Consider the following 19,634-nt stretch of genomic DNA (forward strand, 5'->3'; position numbering starts at 1 on the left):
CTCCCACTGGCCACCAGTATGTGGTCACAGTGGGGCAGCAGATTGAGTGGCATGTACCCCCTGCAGGGATTTTGGAAAATGAGACCCAAACTGAAAAGGACAGCTGAGCCAAGTCGCATGCCTGGTACATCTAGAAAGTAAGGCCCTTTGGAACCATCTCTATATCAGTTTTCCTGCGGTTAAGTTGCACTCTGTCCTTTGTGACTGTCAATGGGACAATCTAAATACTCTGAGGACATTAAGTCAACATTCAAACTGAAGTACAAAGCATTCCCACACTGTCCCACTTGACTCAAATGAGTCATGCGTGATGCTCAATTTCTTTGCCTGTTTCAGATAAATGACTAGATCCCGAGGATGAGAAAGCATGTTCAGCATTAAGATCCTATTCAGAACATATGCATCCTCTTCTCTCTTCCTACAGATTATCCCCCAATCCATCGATCCATATTTATTCAGGACAAATAGATGATGAGACCACAGACTGGACAGCTTGTCTTTAATAAGACTTAGATACTCCCACTGACCTTTAAACACACATCAAAATATATTTATAGCATATACACGCACCAGCATTTCAAATACATATGAGTCTGTGGAATCTCAATGCAAATGAGAGAAAACTGAGTCATGCTTGCACATGTTTAAAAAAAACTGCATGAACGGTTAAATGGTGGGGCAAACCCCTAGTTTACATTCCATTTCCAACCCCAATGCATGACTGGATCTCTGATTTGACCTTAGATTTATGAATCCTGGTTTTAAATTTCCCCTTTGATTTTCTGTCAAACTTACTCACTCGTCATTACATCCAGTTCTGGATACAATCAATCACAATTTGAGGAGGGTTAAGTTTGAACTGAGAACGTGTTTACATACAGTAACAATCCATTGAAAAAAAAAAAAAAAGTTACAGGTAGCTTTACACGGACCAGGATGTAATCAATGTATACAACACCTGGGTTTGACTTAAAGGCCTTTTCAGAGCAGAGTTGCGTAAATGTCGACTCCCTTTCATACAACTTTATTCCACAGACCCCCTCCCTCCTTTGTCCAACACGCAAAATTTCATTTACATTATTCACATAAAATTGTACCCAGTCTTACATTTCTCTTCGAGTTAAATAACTAAACATAAGAACAAAAAAGCAAACTCGCTTCTCTTTTTCCAGCTCGTCATAATAACAATTACTCAGCTGTACTGTAATGTACAATGATGATACTGTCAAGTATTAAGGTGCATGGAATTGGTGCCATGAAGATCTTTACAAATGTTAACACTGATGCACCTTATATGGCGGCACGTGGCAACATCTTTCATCCTGTTTTGTGTTTTGCTTGTGTCTTGATGCAGATTTGCAGAGTTGCTTCTTCTTCGTCGTATTCTCTGGCCCCGTTATCTTCAGAGAGAAGTTTATTTTTGTTTTTTTTGGGGGGCCTAGAAAGCAGTCGGTGATTGTTTGGCACAGGTCACGGGGCTGTGCTCTGTCAAAGAGGGTGTCGGTCTCCCCATGCGAGCAGTGGCTGGGCTGGGGATGGTCAGCAGACTAAGGCGATGAGCACTTCAACACCGGCACATCTCACAGGACTTCTGGGAGGGAGACACAGAGCAGAGGGTTGAGGGTCAGAAGGGACAGCACCCGTCAATAACGAGGACTAATCAGCACTGAGTAACACACACAAAATGGAGTCCGATGCTGTTGAGTTATCGATTGATTGATTGATTGATTGATTTCATTTCATTATAGTGTCATACACCATACTGGTGCCCAGCCCACATGGACTTACAAGACACTGTGAAACAACGTGATCGAACAAATGCTGAAAACATAGAATGCACGTTGTCCACCTACTATTCACTTTCAAATTACATTACATTGAATTTCAGTATTGTGGTATCCAATAACTCATTCAGAATTCAAAATAAATTCCTCCTTCCTTCTTTCCCACACCTTAGAGATATATTGGGCAGTAGCTTCTCGAACAACTTAATTCTCAAATTATTATATAAAGGGCAATAAAACAAAGTGAATTTCATTATCAATTTAAGCCGCAGAGTGAACATAGTCGCTCTTCCTCTGGAGTGTTGTTGTATCGTCCAGTTTCAATAGCAAGGGGTAATGTACCTGATCTCATAAGAGCCACCCTTGTTGATCTGAGTAATGGCGAGGTCTGTAAACCTCTGACCTGGTCACAATACTGAGTGCAAAAGGCCACTGGCACATGTTGCAGGGGGCATGAACCCATAAACCTTTATTGGCTTGTTTACGTAGGCAAAGGAAAAGGCCAGGGGACTAAACAACAGATACTCTGTGTGGAACCCTGACTTCTTACAGACACATGGCTGCAGTGAGAAAATGCAATCAGCATGGTGAATCGGTGAGTGATTGATGCAACACTGATCATTTGACTGACAACAGCACATGTGAGGCCATGGAGGGTCAATGCTCATAAGTATGAACATTCAAATTAGCCCCGGCGGTATGCTTGAAAATAAATTGCCCTCCCTCTATGGAATTACATCGTAACATTCAATCAGTCTCACGTACATTAATCTTCCCAATCATAGCCCTCGTCATAAATACTCTGTCATGTCCGAGGAGACTTAAGTGTCCAGACATATACGACTGAATATGAGCAGTTGGCATGTTGACGTTTTGAGTGACTGAGACAACAGCTACAGGTGGTGGAGGTGAGATGAGGGAAATTAATCGTTCCTTAAAATGAGACATTTTAGCGAAGATGGTCGAGGGCCAGCGAAGCTAATCCTCCTCTGTTTGCTTTGGATATATTCAGTGGCTTGTCTTCAAGCCAGCAGGTGAAGGTTTAAGTCTGGCAAGAAGGGAGAGAGTAGGGTGGAAGCAGTACTGCTGACGTTGCCGTCGGGAGGGGGACAAGCGAGGGGTGATGGGACGCATAACTGCAAAGGGGTCCAGTTTCTAACCCCTGGCAGTACAGCACTTGTGGATACGGTCTCCTCGCCGCCTCTGCCACTCTAGGAATTTGACACTGGACGCGGGCCCAAGTCAGTGGTGCTGCTGAATAAAAGCTGTCATCAGTATAAAGATACCCTCTTCACCCTTCCCTACACCGTTTCTTCCATTTCCCACGTACGCCCCCATGGGAGTGTTGGCGGAGTCTCCTTGCCACACCATCCCTCTCCCCAGGGAGTATTAGCACACACCCGGGTGATGACCTGCACATTAGACAAGCTGAGAGGTCAGATTTGTGGTGCCTTCATGCCAAAGACAGCAGCAGTAACCAATGGCGCCTTGTGCTGCAATCTTTTTTGCCTGGTGTCCAGCCCCCATGAATCACAGTCTTTAGCACTTTTTTGAATTTGCAGGGCGATTCATAGCAGTCTGGACGTAAGGCTATCGACGACTGATTCACTGACGTAATTTCTTGGCCCAACCGATTGGTTGGTGTTAGTTGTCAATCTTTGACCAATCACAGTAGCAAAGCAGACTGACATAATCTGGAAAATTTCAGAGCTAACAATAATCATGGCAGCATTCACTTTTAAACATTTTAAACACTGTTCCTGTTTTAATTCATCAATGCCATTAAGTTTTTTACGGACTGACGAAATTGCTATCACCCAATTCCTTTGCCAGCGCTGCCATTTTGGTAGTTGTCGCGCTCTGTAACACTTGTCATAAGTACGTTTGTCCCGCCTACATCGACCATCCAATCAGGTATGTTGGACAGTATCTATCCGAAATAACTGCCAGCTTGCGTCCAGACCTCTATGAATCGCCATGCAAATTCAAAAAGTGCTAAAGACTGTGATTCATGGGCGCTGAACCCAGGCAAGCAATATTTACAGTGCACTGTGAACTCTGCCATTGATATGAGATATGCTGCAAGTTTTTCTAGGGATATGATGACACACTGAGACATCACAGTTCTCTTACATTTCCCCTCTCTCACTACTCCATGTACCTGCAACATGCTGAGGCTTTATGGGGCCTGCTTTTTTCATGAACGGCTCCTCACTTTCAAAAGCGAGGATTGGCTCGGCGGGCATGCTGGTCTCAGACTTGTCCCGCCCTCCGTTGGTGCTGTTGCCATGATTGGCTAGCTGGATGATCTCTTCAAAGTGGGCAGTGTCTCCCTTAGTGGACAGACCATTCTCGTGTCTGGTGGGCTGCACTCCATTGACCACTTGGACCGAGGGGCTGAAGAGGGGAGATGCAGAGCAGAACATGGTTTTGGTTAAAATGGGTCTGAAAGTGATTCATGAAAGTATGAGTCATAACACTAAGATCCAATTGTGGGAGTCTTTTCAAAATCTACCCCCAGAAGCATGTTCAAATACAGAGAGTAAACATTTCGCAAAAGCAAAACATTCTCTCAGCATTGAAACTGTTTACTGTGGGCCTAAATCGTGTGGCTCCCTGTGTTTTCCTTTGAGGTTTGAAAGCACACAGCTCTCCTGCAGCCTTGATTACCAGTCAACTCGCGGCTTGGTTTTCTGGCATACGAGTTTTATGCTGTTCATGGTGGTCTTGCATCAACAGGAGCACAGGGAAACTTTCAAAATTGATAAAGGGGCAGCTTTAGTTTTACCTTTCTCTCACACTGGTCTGTCCGTTTTCTGTGTTGCTATTGGACAGGTTGACCTCTGGCCTTGGCTGATACTCGGCAGATGCTAGAGGAAGCAGAGCAAAACGATCATTAAACCAGCGCACACGGACATGCTCGCGCACGCACGTCATCCCACTCTACCATGCACAATCAACCACCAAGTGTGACTAACACCATTGCCAGTGGTGAGATGTTGATGACCACCCTGGAGATGAGTCATAGTGAACTCAATATGCAGGGAAGGGATGCCAAGCTCAATCTTCCTGGGGCATCCTTCCTCTGTGGTTCACATCCTCCCCCTCAACTCCAACAACTGCTGGGGACGGGGCTGTGGTTGAGACAGTTGTCCACACCCTTGACTAGAATGGAGGCGTGCCTGCCAGCTGCCCCCGGACCTCCGACCACATCAGTGGTAGGCTAATGTCTTCCTGCGCTGGGGAACTTGGCCACAAGCAGCAGCATATCTCCCAGACCACATTGATCCATGCTGATCCCCCTCATCTTCCTCATCTACATGATGTGGAAGCTCAAACAGGGAGGGTGTGCAAACTGTATGATTCCTAGTTTGTTTGGGTGAAGAATATAATTATTCTGTAATTGGAAGTTCTGTGGAGGGTGGATATGGGTGGAGGCGAGGGCTGTGTGATATCAGGGAGAGTCCTAATTATATTTCTAGTACCACACATAAATACAGATTATGTTTCATAATTGATGCAGGCTACTACATTGATACTGGCATGAGCCTACTCTTCCTCTCCAGTCCCTCAGCCCCAGGATTTGGACAACAAGCAAGCACACATGGGTCCTATTGCACGGAGAAGAAGAACTTAAACTGCAGCTGTACAGGATATGAGGCAGAGATAAAATCTAATAACACTTTTATATTGAATGCTCCAATGTGAATCTGACTCAGACGGGAACTGAAAACAAAAACACAACAAATATCCGTGGTTCCGGTTATTCTAATATAGTAAAGATGCAAAGCTAGCAAAAAATTAAATTTAGAGGAGACAGAGTGCAGTATGTGTCATTAAATATCGATGTAGAGTGTTCCTCTACAATATGTGGCTCGAGTCGACTGCTATCGGAACAATTAAGTCAGACACTGTCCAAAATCAATCAGATCCTGTGGATTTGCCAATTGAAACAACCTATGGTAAGAGTTAGAAATCCACTAAATGCAATCTGGAAAACAACTGGTTACAAAGCACAGGCTTTGTTTTAGATCCCTTACCGGAAATCACATTAATGGGAGATCAATTAAGACAATTACCCCAAACAATTCCTTGAGATTTACTGATTGTAGTGGGTAATGATTTTCCTGTGACACTTGAGGATGTATTGCACAAGAGGAACACAGCCCAGAGTGATTATCTGCTTACCTTTGCTGCTTTCTGCCTCTTTGCCATTGACCTGGGTGGTTGGGCAGGACTTGGTCTCTTTCTGTACAGATGAGAGAGGATTCCAGTCATTCTTAATGGAATGTTAAGTCTTGGCATGATGTTTTTGTTACAACTTAACAACAAATCTACCTTGTCCCCTCCATCTGTCTTCCGTGTCCTCTTCATGATCTCCTCCAGACGCTGGGGAAAGAAGACAGAAAGGCATAAGCCTGGTTTTTGGCCAGTGTGTGGAACTCCAACCTCCCCCGACATATCAAGCTCAGCTTCTTCTCTGCGACAGTAGAGTCCGTTCTCCTATATGGCTGTGAATGCTGGACCCTGAAGCCCACCCTGCAGAAGTCCCTGGATGGGTGCTACACCAGAATGCTACGAGCAGTACTAAACATCGACCAGAACGAGCAGGTTACCAACAAGCATCTGTATGGGGGGTTACCAAGGTTGAGTGAGAAGATAGCATCCAGGAGAATGAGGCTAGCCGGTCACTGCCAGAGATACCGGGAGCTCCCAGCCAGCAAGCTGGTGCTGTGGGAGCCAACACACGGGCATCGATCACGAGGGCGTCCCACACCAACATACGTGGATGTACTAAAGAAAGATGCAGGGGTGGAAAGTACTGGTGAGCTAGCCAGATGCATGTAGGATCGAGATGACTGGAAACGCTGCTGGAGGGCTCGTCCGAGGACGACCTAATTGATTGAGGTATCAACGAGCCATAAAATTAAAGTCCGGCCCAGTGTGAATGGATCCCCAATTACGGCCAAGGTCTAATCCTCTTTCAAAAATTAGAAAAAAAATCTAAATTCTTGTACATTTTGTCCTGTAATGCAGCAGATACCAGCACAGTGAGGGAGCAGTGGAGACATCCTTAAAGTGAATACGGACTAAATTAAATCATACAGTTTTGATCAACAGCGATTCAATATGGCAGAAATTAATACAACATCCAGAAAATTTCAAGAATTAGTGAGATCTAGTTGTCAATTTTACAGTTTAAAAATGTGGTTAGGGTTAGGTTTGGTTGGCCAGACTGAGTTCACACACCTCGTCTGACATGAATTACTTGTGTTTTGACTGCTTTGCCATCTGCCATAATCAAATTACTTTTTTGCTAGAAACTGAGGTTTCACATTTCCTTGTTCATTGTTTCCCTTCATCACTGAACAAAGGTGTTCCTGTCTCTTTTGCATCTACTAGTCTGAGAAGGGCTTTATTCTTGAAGTGGATGCAGAGGGTCTTGCAGAGGCTCTAGTGTCCCAAGGCGGAGAGGCCTGTCAATGATGTCAATGATGAAGCAGCACTTGTGCTTGCAGCTGGAACAATAGCGTAGGATGGCCAAACATTGAACAGTAGAATACAAAGAGAGAGAGGGACAGAGAATACACTCTGTTCAGGAGAAAAAAGGCAAATCCTATGCACAGCCTGAACTGACTATTTCTCTAAAAGACAGCACTCTCAGCCTGGTTCATTTGTATGCATGGAACACAGCAAAATTGATCCAATATGCGACCTCCTTCTGAGGACACAGAGTTAGCATGAGACAGCTAGACCATAACAGCAGTTGCAGTCAATTGCAGCTGCCACTCATAAAAGTGAAGCATTTTTATACCCCACGGCCATCCATGGACAAATCACAGCTCATGGCTTTGGCATTTAGTTTGGCTGCGCTACTTGTTGGACTTTAGGACCAAGATTTGGTGATTGATTGAGATGCTTTTAAAAATAAGGTGGTGGTCTGTTCACATGCCCTTTTGGGATTCTTCAAACCACCTTTTCATACGGATCTAATATTCATATTATCTCAGTTCAAAACACATTTGTCTTCACAGATACATAAATATAAAACAGACTTGTTGAGGTAATAAGTGCGGGTCGATCAATTCAGGTAGAACACAGTGAGCAATGGTGTGCTGTACGCTGTGACTAAGCAGGGAGTTTTTGGGGCGGAGGACATGCTGTTCTTGTGGGCTAATTCCAGCGGAGCCAGGCTTCGGCTGGCTGAGCCAGACCTGGCAGGCCTAGATAAGAGCCTTTCACACATGGAGAGAAGATGAGGAGAGGGAAAGAAAGGCTTAGCTAGTCTACAGTGGCATGAGCTTACTGTGGGTGCTGCACTGTGAATAGATGGCACCGGTCACTCACATACAGTACATGCACGTGCGCTTACACACGTATCGGCACGCATATACAAACATCTGCACACATCCACACACTTATTCACACACAGATGACTGACCCAGCAAGGCCTCCATTATTGGCGTTTATATATAGCTTCTCACTCACTCTCTCACTCACACACATATACACACAGTAAGCCCTATTAAATCATGGCATGCAGACAGGCTATCCAGGATAAGCCAAAAACATCATTCATCTCGGCTTCAGGGACTCAACTTTCAAGCGTGCTTCTGTCATGTCGATGTCAAGCGGTTCATAGTAAACGTGTCCTAGAATAAATCTCCAGTGAGGGAGGAAAGCTTTTTTTTTAATTGTGAACTGACTAAATAGGATTCATTCTGTGCTCTGAGATCTGTTCATCTGCATCGGAGGCAGCTGGGAGCAGGATGGGAGGATTCAGAGAGGGGAAAAAAATAAAAAACTGGAAAACTTTTGCCATAAATTTGGTCTTATTTGTGGTCAAATAAGAAAGGACTGAGAATGAAACTTCTACTTATAACTATGGAAATCGTAATTTCCATTTTGAATTGGGTGAATGTAAAACCTGGTTGAGAGAACAATGATGGAAGGCCAGATGAATTGCCCTACCCTTTTCCTCTCCAGCCTCTCCTGCTCCTCCTTCTGGAAGTGTTTCTCCCTCTCCAGACGCTGCTTCTCCGCCTCCTCCCGGGCTTTAGCCTCAGCCTCTTCTTTCTGAAACACACAGGCGAGAATCCAACAACAATTTTAATGTCGGCAGAAAGGGGAGGGAAAAAAGTCTTGGCCAAAATAAACATGGCTCTTGCATAACATGGGTGTGGCTGTTCTCTGCAATTATTGTTTACAACCACAAAAGGGTTATTTTCCTGTACCTTTAGGCCCAAAGTGTCTATTTTCAACAATTATAGCCTCATGAGGACAATTCAAAGTGAAATACAATACTTGGGCCTCAGCATAATTATACTGGACCACATTTAACCACAAATGCCATTTCTCTGAAAGACCACAAGGGGGTGGCAATGGGTAGGTGATGGACAAGACACATACAGAGATAAGAAAGGCCCAGCAGATGCTCCTGTCATAGGTTTACAGGATAAACAAACACTTCAATGAATGGCCCCATTTTGTGGTTCAATGGAAATCAGTTCCTGTTAAGGGGACGATAATTCCCCTAAGCTGCTCCTCGGCAACATCCACAAACACAGGAGGTTACCAGTTGTGAGTCGATAGTAGAAGTCAAAGTAAAAATTCACAGTGAATGGGCCAGTTTGGATTAATATTTGCCATCAATGACAACAAATCACACTGATGTAGAAAAATACTGGACTGTGTTTTTGGAGAAGTGTGTTATCAAATGAGGTCAGAGTGAGATGACCAGCTGAGCTAAGGCACTACATGTGAAAGTGGGTGATGTCAAACGCCATGTGACTCACAAACAGGTTTTGTGTTGAAGATAAGAGAGTGGACAAGGTGATATTGAGAGTGGACAAGGTGTGATGGTTAAGTGCCTGGGGATGATGTGAGGGTGCAGTGCGTGTGTGTGTGTGTGTGTGTGTGTCTTGACAGGCAGTAACAACTGTCACAGAGGTGCCTGAATGTCCTTGTCACTGCCATGAGGCAAAATGACTTGCAATTCCCTTTCACCCTTATCTGACTAACCAGACCTCCCTGGACCAGGTTCATTAACGTCTTTCGTATTCTCCTGATACCTGGCTGAGAACTTGAGAATTACATTGAGTGTGATGTGGCTTGATTTGAGGTACTTCAGAGAGCTCCCTCTGCATTCTGGGAGTTGGAGAGTCAGTTTACCTGTTTCTGCAGGCGCTGGTTCTCCTCCTCCTCGGCCTTGGCTCTCTCCTCTGCCTCCTTCTCGTCCTGCAGGCGCTGGGCTTCGTCCCTCCTCCGCTGCTCCTCGGCCATGGCGCGGGCCTCCTCCTCCCTGCGTTGCCTCTCCTCTGCCTCCCTCGCTATTCGTTCCTCTCTTAGGATCCTAAATAGACGGGGCATTAGGCAAAGCTGAGCATGAGCATTTTTGCCAAAATAATGTTCCAGTTTCAAAGATACCAAACTCATTAAATGCAGCAAACAGTAATGTAAATCCATTTACTGACAGGCCACAGCAGCTCTGCTGAGTTGACAGTTTATCATGAAACACAGGCAACCATCAGGAAACCAAACTATTTAAGGAAATGGAAACACTTGGCAGGAACTGCGCGATGATGACATGGAGAGCGGCAACAAGAGACCAAGTTGCTGCCAAGCTATAAATAGTGGCTTGCTGTGGTCCGAATGGCACAATAGGCTAGCCACAATAGCCATTCCTACAAGCTTGCACATATCAGGGCCAGTGCTGAGTGAGGTCTCATTCAGATATACTGTACATGTGCTATGATACTGCATGGAGCTTAGGTGATACACAATATACTGATGTCTTCTTCTTCATTTATTAGATTAGAAAAATGTAAATGTCCTCCATGAGGCAATTTGTTGTGCACCAAAAAACACAGCATCACTCAAGATAAACTGCATACTGTTCAGCATCAGAACTAATCTCATATTATTGTGTGAAGGTCACATTACAAAGTGCATTTTTTAAGCGTTGTTCACATCCCAGCTGTGGCCAACAGTCTGTTCAGCTAAGTGATGGCTGACGCAATGAGTAAGTCCTGGTTAAAAGACAAAATTTCCACAAACCAAGTGTGGGAACAGAGCTTGGGAATTCCTGTCATGGGTAAAATTCCTTTCATCTGCAGTTTGAGCTTGACAGCTTTTTGACTGGGCAAGATCAACACTGTGCTGACCCTCTTTGAGTATGTGTGTGTGTGTGTGTGTGTGTGTGTGTGTGTGTGTGTGTGTGTGTGTGTGTTGAGGCATGCTGCACTCCTCTGACCTCTCCTTCTCCTCCTGCTCGTGGCGCTCCTGCTCCTCCCTCTCCCTCTGCTCACGGGCCTGCCGTCTTTTCTCAGCCAGGATGCGGCCCGCCTCCTCTGGGTCGTTGGTGCCGGCCATGGGCTTGGCTGACGGAGAAGGTGCAGGTGAGGCCGCAGGGACGCTGGGAGCTGATTGGACCTGCTGCGTTGCTGAGGCGGTGGCAGTCGTTGTGATTGGTGTACTCAGCGAAGGGGGCGTGACAGGGGCTGAGGATACAACGATGGCAGGGACCACAGGGGAACCTAAAACAGGAAAAAGGAGTGTAAATACACAAAGAAAGAGAATAACGTATATATATCTGTGGGGGCAGATTGCGACTTTAACAGAAGTAGCCTTTCAATGTGACTATTTCCATTTCCCAACAAATAATCACTGTTAAAATACCCCTTTCTCATAGGGGTGCATATCAAGTTTTTCTTAAATAAGACTGACAACCATTTCAACTGCACCCTGCACCCCACATGCACTGTGAAACATTCTGTTCCCAGCAGTTGGAAATTATAAACAATAGCCATAGCTTCAGCCTAAGAGCTTCAAGCCTGGTAATTACATAATTAAGGCTGATTAGCGCAGCCTCTTAGCACTGTGTGTGAAGAGACACAGACCAAGGAGCTGTGTGTGTTTCACTCAGCGAGCTGCCTTTGTTTGCATGCCTAATTAAGACCGATGGTAATCTTTGCTGGCTCCAATGCTACTGCTCTTAGAAAAAAAACAAAAAAAAACCCCACAGATTTTCCAGAGGCTCATTCACTTTTTCCATCTGGAGGTCTCAGATCCATTCTTCCTCAGTCATGGGAAGAGGCTGAGCCAGACATATAAGAACTCCCAGCATATAAAAAAAGTATGACTCAGCCAAGGAGGGAAACAAAGAGACATACAAGTCTAATGTATCTTATGTGGGGGCGTGTTGTTCCATGTGTAGACTAAAAATGGAAGGAAAAGTGTATAGTGTACTGCTCTATTCTGCAGTGTTGCCTAGAAATTATCCAAACCCATGTATATAACTACCAAGCTAGTCTGCTGGAGGAAAAGCCAATGATGATTGATGGCCACTGTGTTAAACAGTCTAACTTTGAGAAAACCTTGGCATAACCACAGGACATAATTTGTAGTGTTTAGTTTCATTATAACGATAAACAGCAAAATCTTGACAGATTGTCACAATACATTTCAATATAGTTCTGTGACAATTGGCTTGTAAAACCACTATCATCAGTTTTCTCTTTCTCCTGTACTCACTCTTCCTCTCCTCAGGGGTGGCAGACCTGCGAGGCTCCTTAACTCTCTCCAGGGGGACGGGGGAGGAGGTGCGGTGGTCTATCCTGGCAGGGGTCCTGGCTCTCTTTGGCCGGGCCTTGGGAGTGGAGGGGCTGCTGCGGGCGGATGGTGGCTTGGGGCTTGGGGAGGCGGCGGGGCTGGGAGAGGCAGTTCTGCCCTTAGGAGTGGCTGGGGATGAGGGCCGTTGTCTGGATAAAGGACTTGGGCTGGAGGGAAAGAAAACACACAGAGGGGTGAAGAGTGAGGTGAAATTATCTGGACAATTATTGTCTGCTACATTCAAAGCAATTTGAGCACATTACTCTTATCATAGGCTCAGGCTTAAATGTTTTATTAGTTTCAAGTAAAAAAAAAAAAAAAACTGATAAGAAGGACCTTGAATGCAAAAAGTAAGTTTATCAGGCAGCGTTGCATAGCTGCATATATATAAGCCTTTTTTGTTATTTTTTGTTTTGTTCGTCCCTTGCACACTTATTCACTTTTTTCTGGGTTTTTTTCTTCATTTGTGCGCTTATATGGAGCATTAATAAACATACTTTTTACATTCAAGCTACCGATCTGTTTTTCTTTTTTTATATATCTTTAGGCTACCTTGGAAGACCTTTCCCCACTGTGTTTTATGTGGACTGTTTAAAGTTAAACATATCCTGAAAAACACTCCTGGAGACAACCGCAACATTAATCAGTCCAATATGTGTATCAAATCTCATTCTTAGCGGAGGCAGCTCAGTTCCCTCTTGTCCTTAGAAATCCCTGAAGAAACTTGACTTCACCCAACAGGTTCAAAGCAGACAAAGCACTCAAACATTGCATCATCCCTCAAAGTGCATTATGGGTCAGTTTCCCAGCATTAGTCAGGCAATGCAACACTTGGGATAGGAAACATCCATTATAATAGGGAAGAGGCTTTTCCTCTATGCCTCTGGCACTGACAGCTCTGCTGAGCCCTTTGTTGCGTTTTTTGTTGAGTCAAAGGCTTTATTTTTTTCTCCCATTCCCTTCATTCTATCATGGATGTCATTCATTTCTATAGCCTGAAGCTTACAGAGGAAATATCCACTCCGCCTGGGATCTTTAACTCCTTGCCTAGGCTCAATTAGTGCGTGAAATATGCAGTCGGCGCCACACAGACGTAAACACGGTCACCCTGCCTAACCCTGTCGATGGCCTTAAACAAGCTGCGGGACAAGGGGATCTAAGGATAACCCACTTAATACTCATAGGAAGATTTAAGTGACAATGTTTGCATGGTTTTCACAAGGTACCACACTTGCCTAGCATATATTCAAGGTGTTGAGTTGTTAATGTTCACACCTAGCATCTTTGATTACATCCATCCTTCATGCTTCTTTTGACTCATGGCATTGAATAACATGGGAAAGTTACATGGGAGCAACATGAAATAAACATGGGAGCAATTTGACTGCAGTTCACAGCAGGAGGAAAATGACTGGCCTTGCTTGTGGTTGTCGTCCATAGGGGAAAAGGTAATTTACTATTCAAACAATATTTTCACTATTCAAGATTGCCTAAGATTGGAAAACCAAATGGAGCATGATTTTTTTAATGTGTGTAAACAGCTTAAATCAAATTATTCTCATAATTAGAGTTCTGACAGTAAACTGATTACTGGTACATGTAATCATAATCAGTATCAGAGTTGGGGTCAATTCACTTCACTCAATTCAAAACATAAATTGAAACTGCAAATCTTTAGATATAAGGCAGAAAGGAGAGAGAGATAATTGCAATGCTTTTCCAGTTTATAAATTATGAATAAAATCCGCTTTTCAATAGACAAACTCCAAAGTGAACTGACCCCATCCCTAGTCTGTAGGTATCTGAGGTAAAAAAAAAAAAAAAGAAACAAACGTTTTACCTTGGATCGGGTCTGTATCTCATACTGGGTAGAGACTGTCTCTTCTTTAGCACCTTCTCTTTAGTGAGGGCACTTTTCTCTTTCTCGTTTTCCCGTTCCTTGTCTTTCTTTTCTTTCTTATTTTTATCCATCTGTAAAACACAAAGGAGCAGAGAAGGTGAACCGATGTCAATCTGTCTATACAAGATACATAGCTACATCTAGATTTCTAAAATTACAACATGATTATAAAAACAGAAAATACAGCACAATAAATTATGAGTTGTTATACAGAAAGTACCAACTCTGCAAGAAAGAGGGATTCTGGTCACAGGGCATTTTTTGCTCTCTTGTAAATAGTTTCTCAAGTCCAACAATCTCGCCATTAAATTTTCATTCAAGGCCAGGTGAATGACAGACCCACTGGTAGCAACAGAAGCAGCTGTATTAAATTTCATGGCGTTTTAGCTTTGCTGGTATTGTGGAAAAACAGTTACATTATGAGGCTCTAGACACTGCCAGGTTCTCTTTCCTGCCTTTTCTGCATTCCAGTGGATTGCGACTGGGCTTGGCTCCGAGTGACCAATTTGTTAACGATACATTTAGCGTCAGGGCAAAAAAAAAAACGAATTTGGCAGACGTACGGGTGTGGAGCTCCGTCTGTGCTGGCGCTGGGTGATGTCTGGCGTGCTGGACGTCACCCTCCAGCGGTCGGAGCAGCGGTGGTGGGGCCGGTGGGCGCACAGCGTCAGGGGGCTGGCCGAGGCCGAACGGGGGCAGAGGGGGGATTCTGGGGAGGAGAGAGACAAACAATATCTTCATACACGCGCCCACTTTTACTTCACACATCAGCAAATGCTTTTATTTTGCTATGAGACAGATATTATACGAACATGAGCCCATTCTGTTGTATACTTACGGGCATCTTTGCCGTTGCTGAGGACACTGGCAGCACTGCGGCTGCGGGCGAGGAAGGACAGGGTGGGCGTCATCAGCCGGTCCACTATACTGCTCTCCCATGGACTCAGTGCAAGGGTTCGGGCTGCAGGTATGGATAAACAGACCGAAAACTGTATAAGTCTTTCTATTAGCTTCAAAGATACCGCTTAAAATGCACGCCGGCATTTTGAATCACAGCTCTGTTACGAGTATATTTGCTCCAAACCGTCACCACCTGCATCCACATTAGAGAAACGTGCACGCATTAAAAATCAATCATTGCAGACATGTTCCCCCTGATTATCCAGACAGTGGAGACAGTACTCAAGATTAACTGAAATCTTAAACTCATCACCAGATGAGGAAAGAAAAGAAATTCCATAGTTGATCAGGTTATGGCACACAAATGGCAATTTGTCTACAAGCCACAAAGACACTCAGGACGCCTAAGCTATTCCTCTAAAGAAAAAAAATACACAAAAACCCCAATAAAACACCTTAATGACACCCAAAGAGATTATGAGACATTGGCAAGGTACAAAATGAGCTGGATAAATGTGTCTACTCTAGCCTTGGGCTGTACTGGTCCCACCCAAGAGACAGAATTATTTGAAATGCTTGTCTAGACAGCGAGTCGAGTATTTATAACCGTAGCCTTGAGCATACAGGCAAAGAAGTAACTGTTCTGTGGAGCCTCATCAGCATTTATTTGGGGCCACAACTTTCTTATTTGGATTTAAGGTCTAGTGACGAGAAATGCAGCGCTGACACCCTGCACTGACTGTTCACAAGGATATATAGCGGAGATATGAGAGACGGGACAGGTAGAGGGGTGAAAAGAGTTGGATTCAAAGTTTTTTGACAAGGGAGGGATTAGGTAAGGGATGTCAAGAAAGGAGAAAGAAAGCAAGAGAGTAAGAGACAGAGAGAGAGAGAGGCACAGAGTTAAAAAGATGAGGAGAGAGGATGGAATGAGGAGCGGTGGATGGAGGCTAAGAGGTGAGCTTCACCTTTGTATATTTTCCAGCAGCACAAAGGCACAGTCAGTGCTTCGGGGAGTGTTCAGAATGTATTATCTCCTAAAAAATGCTGACTCACAACCTGGTGCCTGACTTTACTTTTTCAAACTCCGAAGTTTCTCTTTTTTTTTTTTTGCAAGAGTACACCATGACCTGGTTAACTTCATACTAAAAAAAGACTGCAGCTGCACTTATCTAAAGCACGAAGGGTTGACTTGTGGATAGTTCTGAATGTGAGTCGATCACAAAAGGAAATCATTCATCTTTGAAAAGTCATACAGAATCACACTCACCTCCATACATTCAATCAATAAAGCACTTAAGACATCGTCAAAGACACAAATAAGTAAAGAAGGACCCGACTGACAACAGAAACACATCAGGAATGAAATGACCATCACCACAAAATGAACCAACCTAAAGACAAAAAAAAGGCAGAAGAACAAAATATGAGCACAGTACATAAACTCATATATTAAAATATGAGCATGAGATTGGGAAAAACACAGAGGAAACGAGTCAAAAGTCACCCCCACAAACCAAATTTTGGAAAATAAAAAAAAAAGAACTAATTTGGAAGATGGAAATGAATCGGAGGTCAACCATCAAGCACAGGAGAGGGACTGAACACAGGAAGGGGGGAAAATAACTGGAAAAATAGTGGACGATGGAAGGGTTCGGAGGTGTCGACGGCGGCAGAGTGATGGACACAGTGAAACGGGAGGCGGGGGGGGGGGGCGCTCCCAGACGTTGCCTTACTTCTGCTGGGGGAGTTCCAGAGGGTGGCGGAGGACTTGGAGAGTCGCTTGTTTATAACCGAGTCCACGTGTTTGGGCAGGTTGACCGCCGACACAGAGCATCTGCCTAAGAAGCCAAGAGAGCGCCACACAGATGTTCACACAGGTCACATGGTTCAGAGGCAGAGGGGAACTTCTGTGGCGTGTTACGGTTAAATAAGGCCCCGATAAACATACACCCACATACTGCACAGCCACAAGCAATAACAGCATGCTTGTAATGTCACCCACCCCCACTAAAGTACATACATGTGGGCTGGCTGCATATATAACAACACACACACACACACATGTACACGTGCGGTTCACTTCAGCTGGCCTTTAGGCGTGCAGGCAGACATCCATGGTACAAGACAAGTGCTTAAAAAAAATGACATTTTATGTTTCTGAATGCCTCGAAAACTATAGACTTTAAGGTTCTCCTCTATATTCTACATGCAAAGCATAATGCAAATGAGGACATGCCTTTTTCAAAACAATACCAATGCAAACAGCACATAAAAAAAAAAGGCTACACTCAAGAAGAACCTTCAGCAAAAACAAAATAATAATAAATAAATAAATAAATACCACCAAGCCCAATGAACAGGGGAAGACACATCGAAATAACCAAAAAACAACCAAACAAGTATTGGAAAGAGGCTGGCAGGCAATGCATTATTCATTTCAAGGTTGACAATGTGGACTGACACTTCAGACGCGAGGAAAACCTTGAATCTCAATACTGTCATGCATTTTCATTGCATCCATCTGAAATTCTTGCATCTATTGCCAGTTCTATATCCCTTTAATACACTCCAATCAAGTGAACAAGCTGCTCTTTCCCCAAAATGCCACCAGACATGATTCAGAGGACATTACTGTAATGGAGGTATTAAGGCAGGCCAAGCCTAAATGTCTCCATTCCAATACACAGGGCTGATGGAGGAGGCAGAATGCTCTTTTGGTCCGCAGGCCAAGACGGTTACTCTGCAGCATTTCCTAAACAACTCCCTGAACCCTCAGCTCGTCCGCTGCAGCCTGTTTACGCTTGTTTACTTTCATCATCTGACAGACGGCAAGCTGGTGAGGGAGGAAGGAAGGGAGAGATTGATTTGAGTGTCAATAATTCCCTTGGCATATGGCAGCGGTGATTAAAGGACATAAGACGGAACTCAGGACTCTTCAGATTTAGAGCTGCGAGTGTGTAGGATGGCACATAGGGACACGAGCAACGCATCCATCAAGCTGCGTTCCTCCCCACAGTTTCTACAGTAATACTCAGGCACCGCAGCCATTGCAGACTCTGATCTCAGAGTCCGCTGACAAGTCAGGACATTAATCAATGCCAACTAAACATTAACGAACAACGTATTCTGTTTGCTGCTGGTCGATAGATCCCCGCTTACTGCAACGGCTGCACTAAAGCAGCTGAATACATAATCACAGTGTGCGATCAATAGTGTCTGGTCGTGTCCAGGGGCTAATGACCCTGAAGTAATGTTTAAGAGGCAAACAGCCTGAACTAGCTAACATCAGAGGAAGTGGTCAGCTAAGATGAGCACTATGACTGATACAGTAAATGCACATCAGATATAAACAAAAACAGAACTCAGCCAAAAACGTAAAAATCTGTTTAGGCTGCATTACTGACTACAGATCTGCCAGCATCATATGCCAACCCTAGCATTATGCATGATGTACACCTAACCCATTCACTTTGCTGTGGAGAATAAGGAGCAGGCGTCTACCTCACGTCTGGTATAATTAAAATAAACTCCCATCCTAAGCTTCAGCGCTTCAAACCAACCTACATGGTGCAATTGTAGATGAAAGAGTGCCATTTGTTTTTGAATCTGTAAGACAATTTGCTGTAGTGTCTGTTTACACCAAGCGCCTCAATGGAACATCTATAGGGATCTGTGAGAGCATGGCTAACAGGCTAGCCTTATCTCTCTAAAGAACAAATTACCTCTGCAAGGAAATTGGACTGGTGTAGCAGAACATCATTGAGAGAGCAAATAATGACGCATCTGATTCAGTGAGAGTGTATTTTTAACCACAGAGTGGTTAAATCAGAGATAAGGCTGTATCTTCGATGAGCTTATAAGGAACGAGGGAGCTGTGTGAAGGCTGATTGATGCTAAAACTATTTTCTTCTAATGGACTTGACAGGTTAATGGCACTGAAGTTCAAGAGTCAGTAATGACATGGAAAACCTTGACAGATTTGAGTCTATAGCCAGTAAAGTGCTCATACGCTGCACTGCAAAAAAAATCCATCTTAACAAGCCATTTTGTTTTGTGTCGAGTCTTAATTATTTTTCTTAAAAGAAGTGTAAAAATCTGCCAGTAGGATGAGACCATTCCACTTGTTTCCAATGCAAATCAACTTGTTTCAACAATTTTCTTGAATCAAGTGACATTTTCTTGGAGTGGAGTGGTCTTCCTTATTCTGCCTTGTTGCCAGATATCACTTGTTTCTAGCAAATTCCTGAGACTTGATTGGAAACAAGTAGAATTACCTCACCCCATTGACAGAATTCCTCATTGTTTTAAGAAGAAATATATTTTAAGACTCAACATGAGATCAAACGGCTTGCTAAGATGGACAATTTCTGCAGTGTGTATTCTGGCAAGGTGATTGACATAAATTGACTGAATTGCTATGTGAGGCAGTTAACCTT

General features: G+C 44.0%; 1 protein-coding gene across 5 annotated transcripts in view; it reads right to left on the reverse strand.

The window, feature by feature from the left end:
* Positions 1–482: 482 nt before the first annotated feature.
* The window catches only part of map7d1a (MAP7 domain containing 1a), a 43,762-nt gene continuing 24,610 nt past the window's right edge, over positions 483–19,634 (reverse strand). For 2 of the 5 annotated variants that reach the window (XM_071535958.1, XM_071535957.1), the window contains 13 exons: positions 16,932–17,036; positions 15,134–15,256; positions 14,859–15,004; positions 14,236–14,366; positions 12,318–12,562; positions 11,038–11,320; positions 9,957–10,137; positions 8,757–8,861; positions 6,123–6,173; positions 5,973–6,033; positions 4,573–4,654; positions 3,946–4,181; positions 483–1,591 (listed from right to left, as the gene is read on the reverse strand). In XM_071535958.1, coding sequence (XP_071392059.1) covers positions 1,581–1,591; positions 3,946–4,181; positions 4,573–4,654; positions 5,973–6,033; positions 6,123–6,173; positions 8,757–8,861; positions 9,957–10,137; positions 11,038–11,320; positions 12,318–12,562; positions 14,236–14,366; positions 14,859–15,004; positions 15,134–15,256; positions 16,932–17,036 — 1,760 coding nt within the window. In that variant the 3' untranslated portion in view covers positions 483–1,580. The remainder of the gene's footprint in view (positions 1,592–3,945; positions 4,182–4,572; positions 4,655–5,972; positions 6,034–6,122; positions 6,174–8,756; positions 8,862–9,956; positions 10,138–11,037; positions 11,321–12,317; positions 12,563–14,235; positions 14,367–14,858; positions 15,005–15,133; positions 15,257–16,931; positions 17,037–19,634) is intronic. The other 3 variants (XM_071535961.1, XM_071535960.1, XM_071535959.1) reach the window with 2 other exon arrangements.

This window comes from Centroberyx affinis, unplaced genomic scaffold (genome assembly GCF_046629955.1).
Source record: "Centroberyx affinis isolate AG114_WGS23_722 - 3 ecotype Tasmania unplaced genomic scaffold, CSIRO-AGI_Caff_v1 ptg002802l_1, whole genome shotgun sequence".
Lineage (NCBI taxonomy): Eukaryota > Metazoa > Chordata > Actinopteri > Beryciformes > Berycidae > Centroberyx > Centroberyx affinis.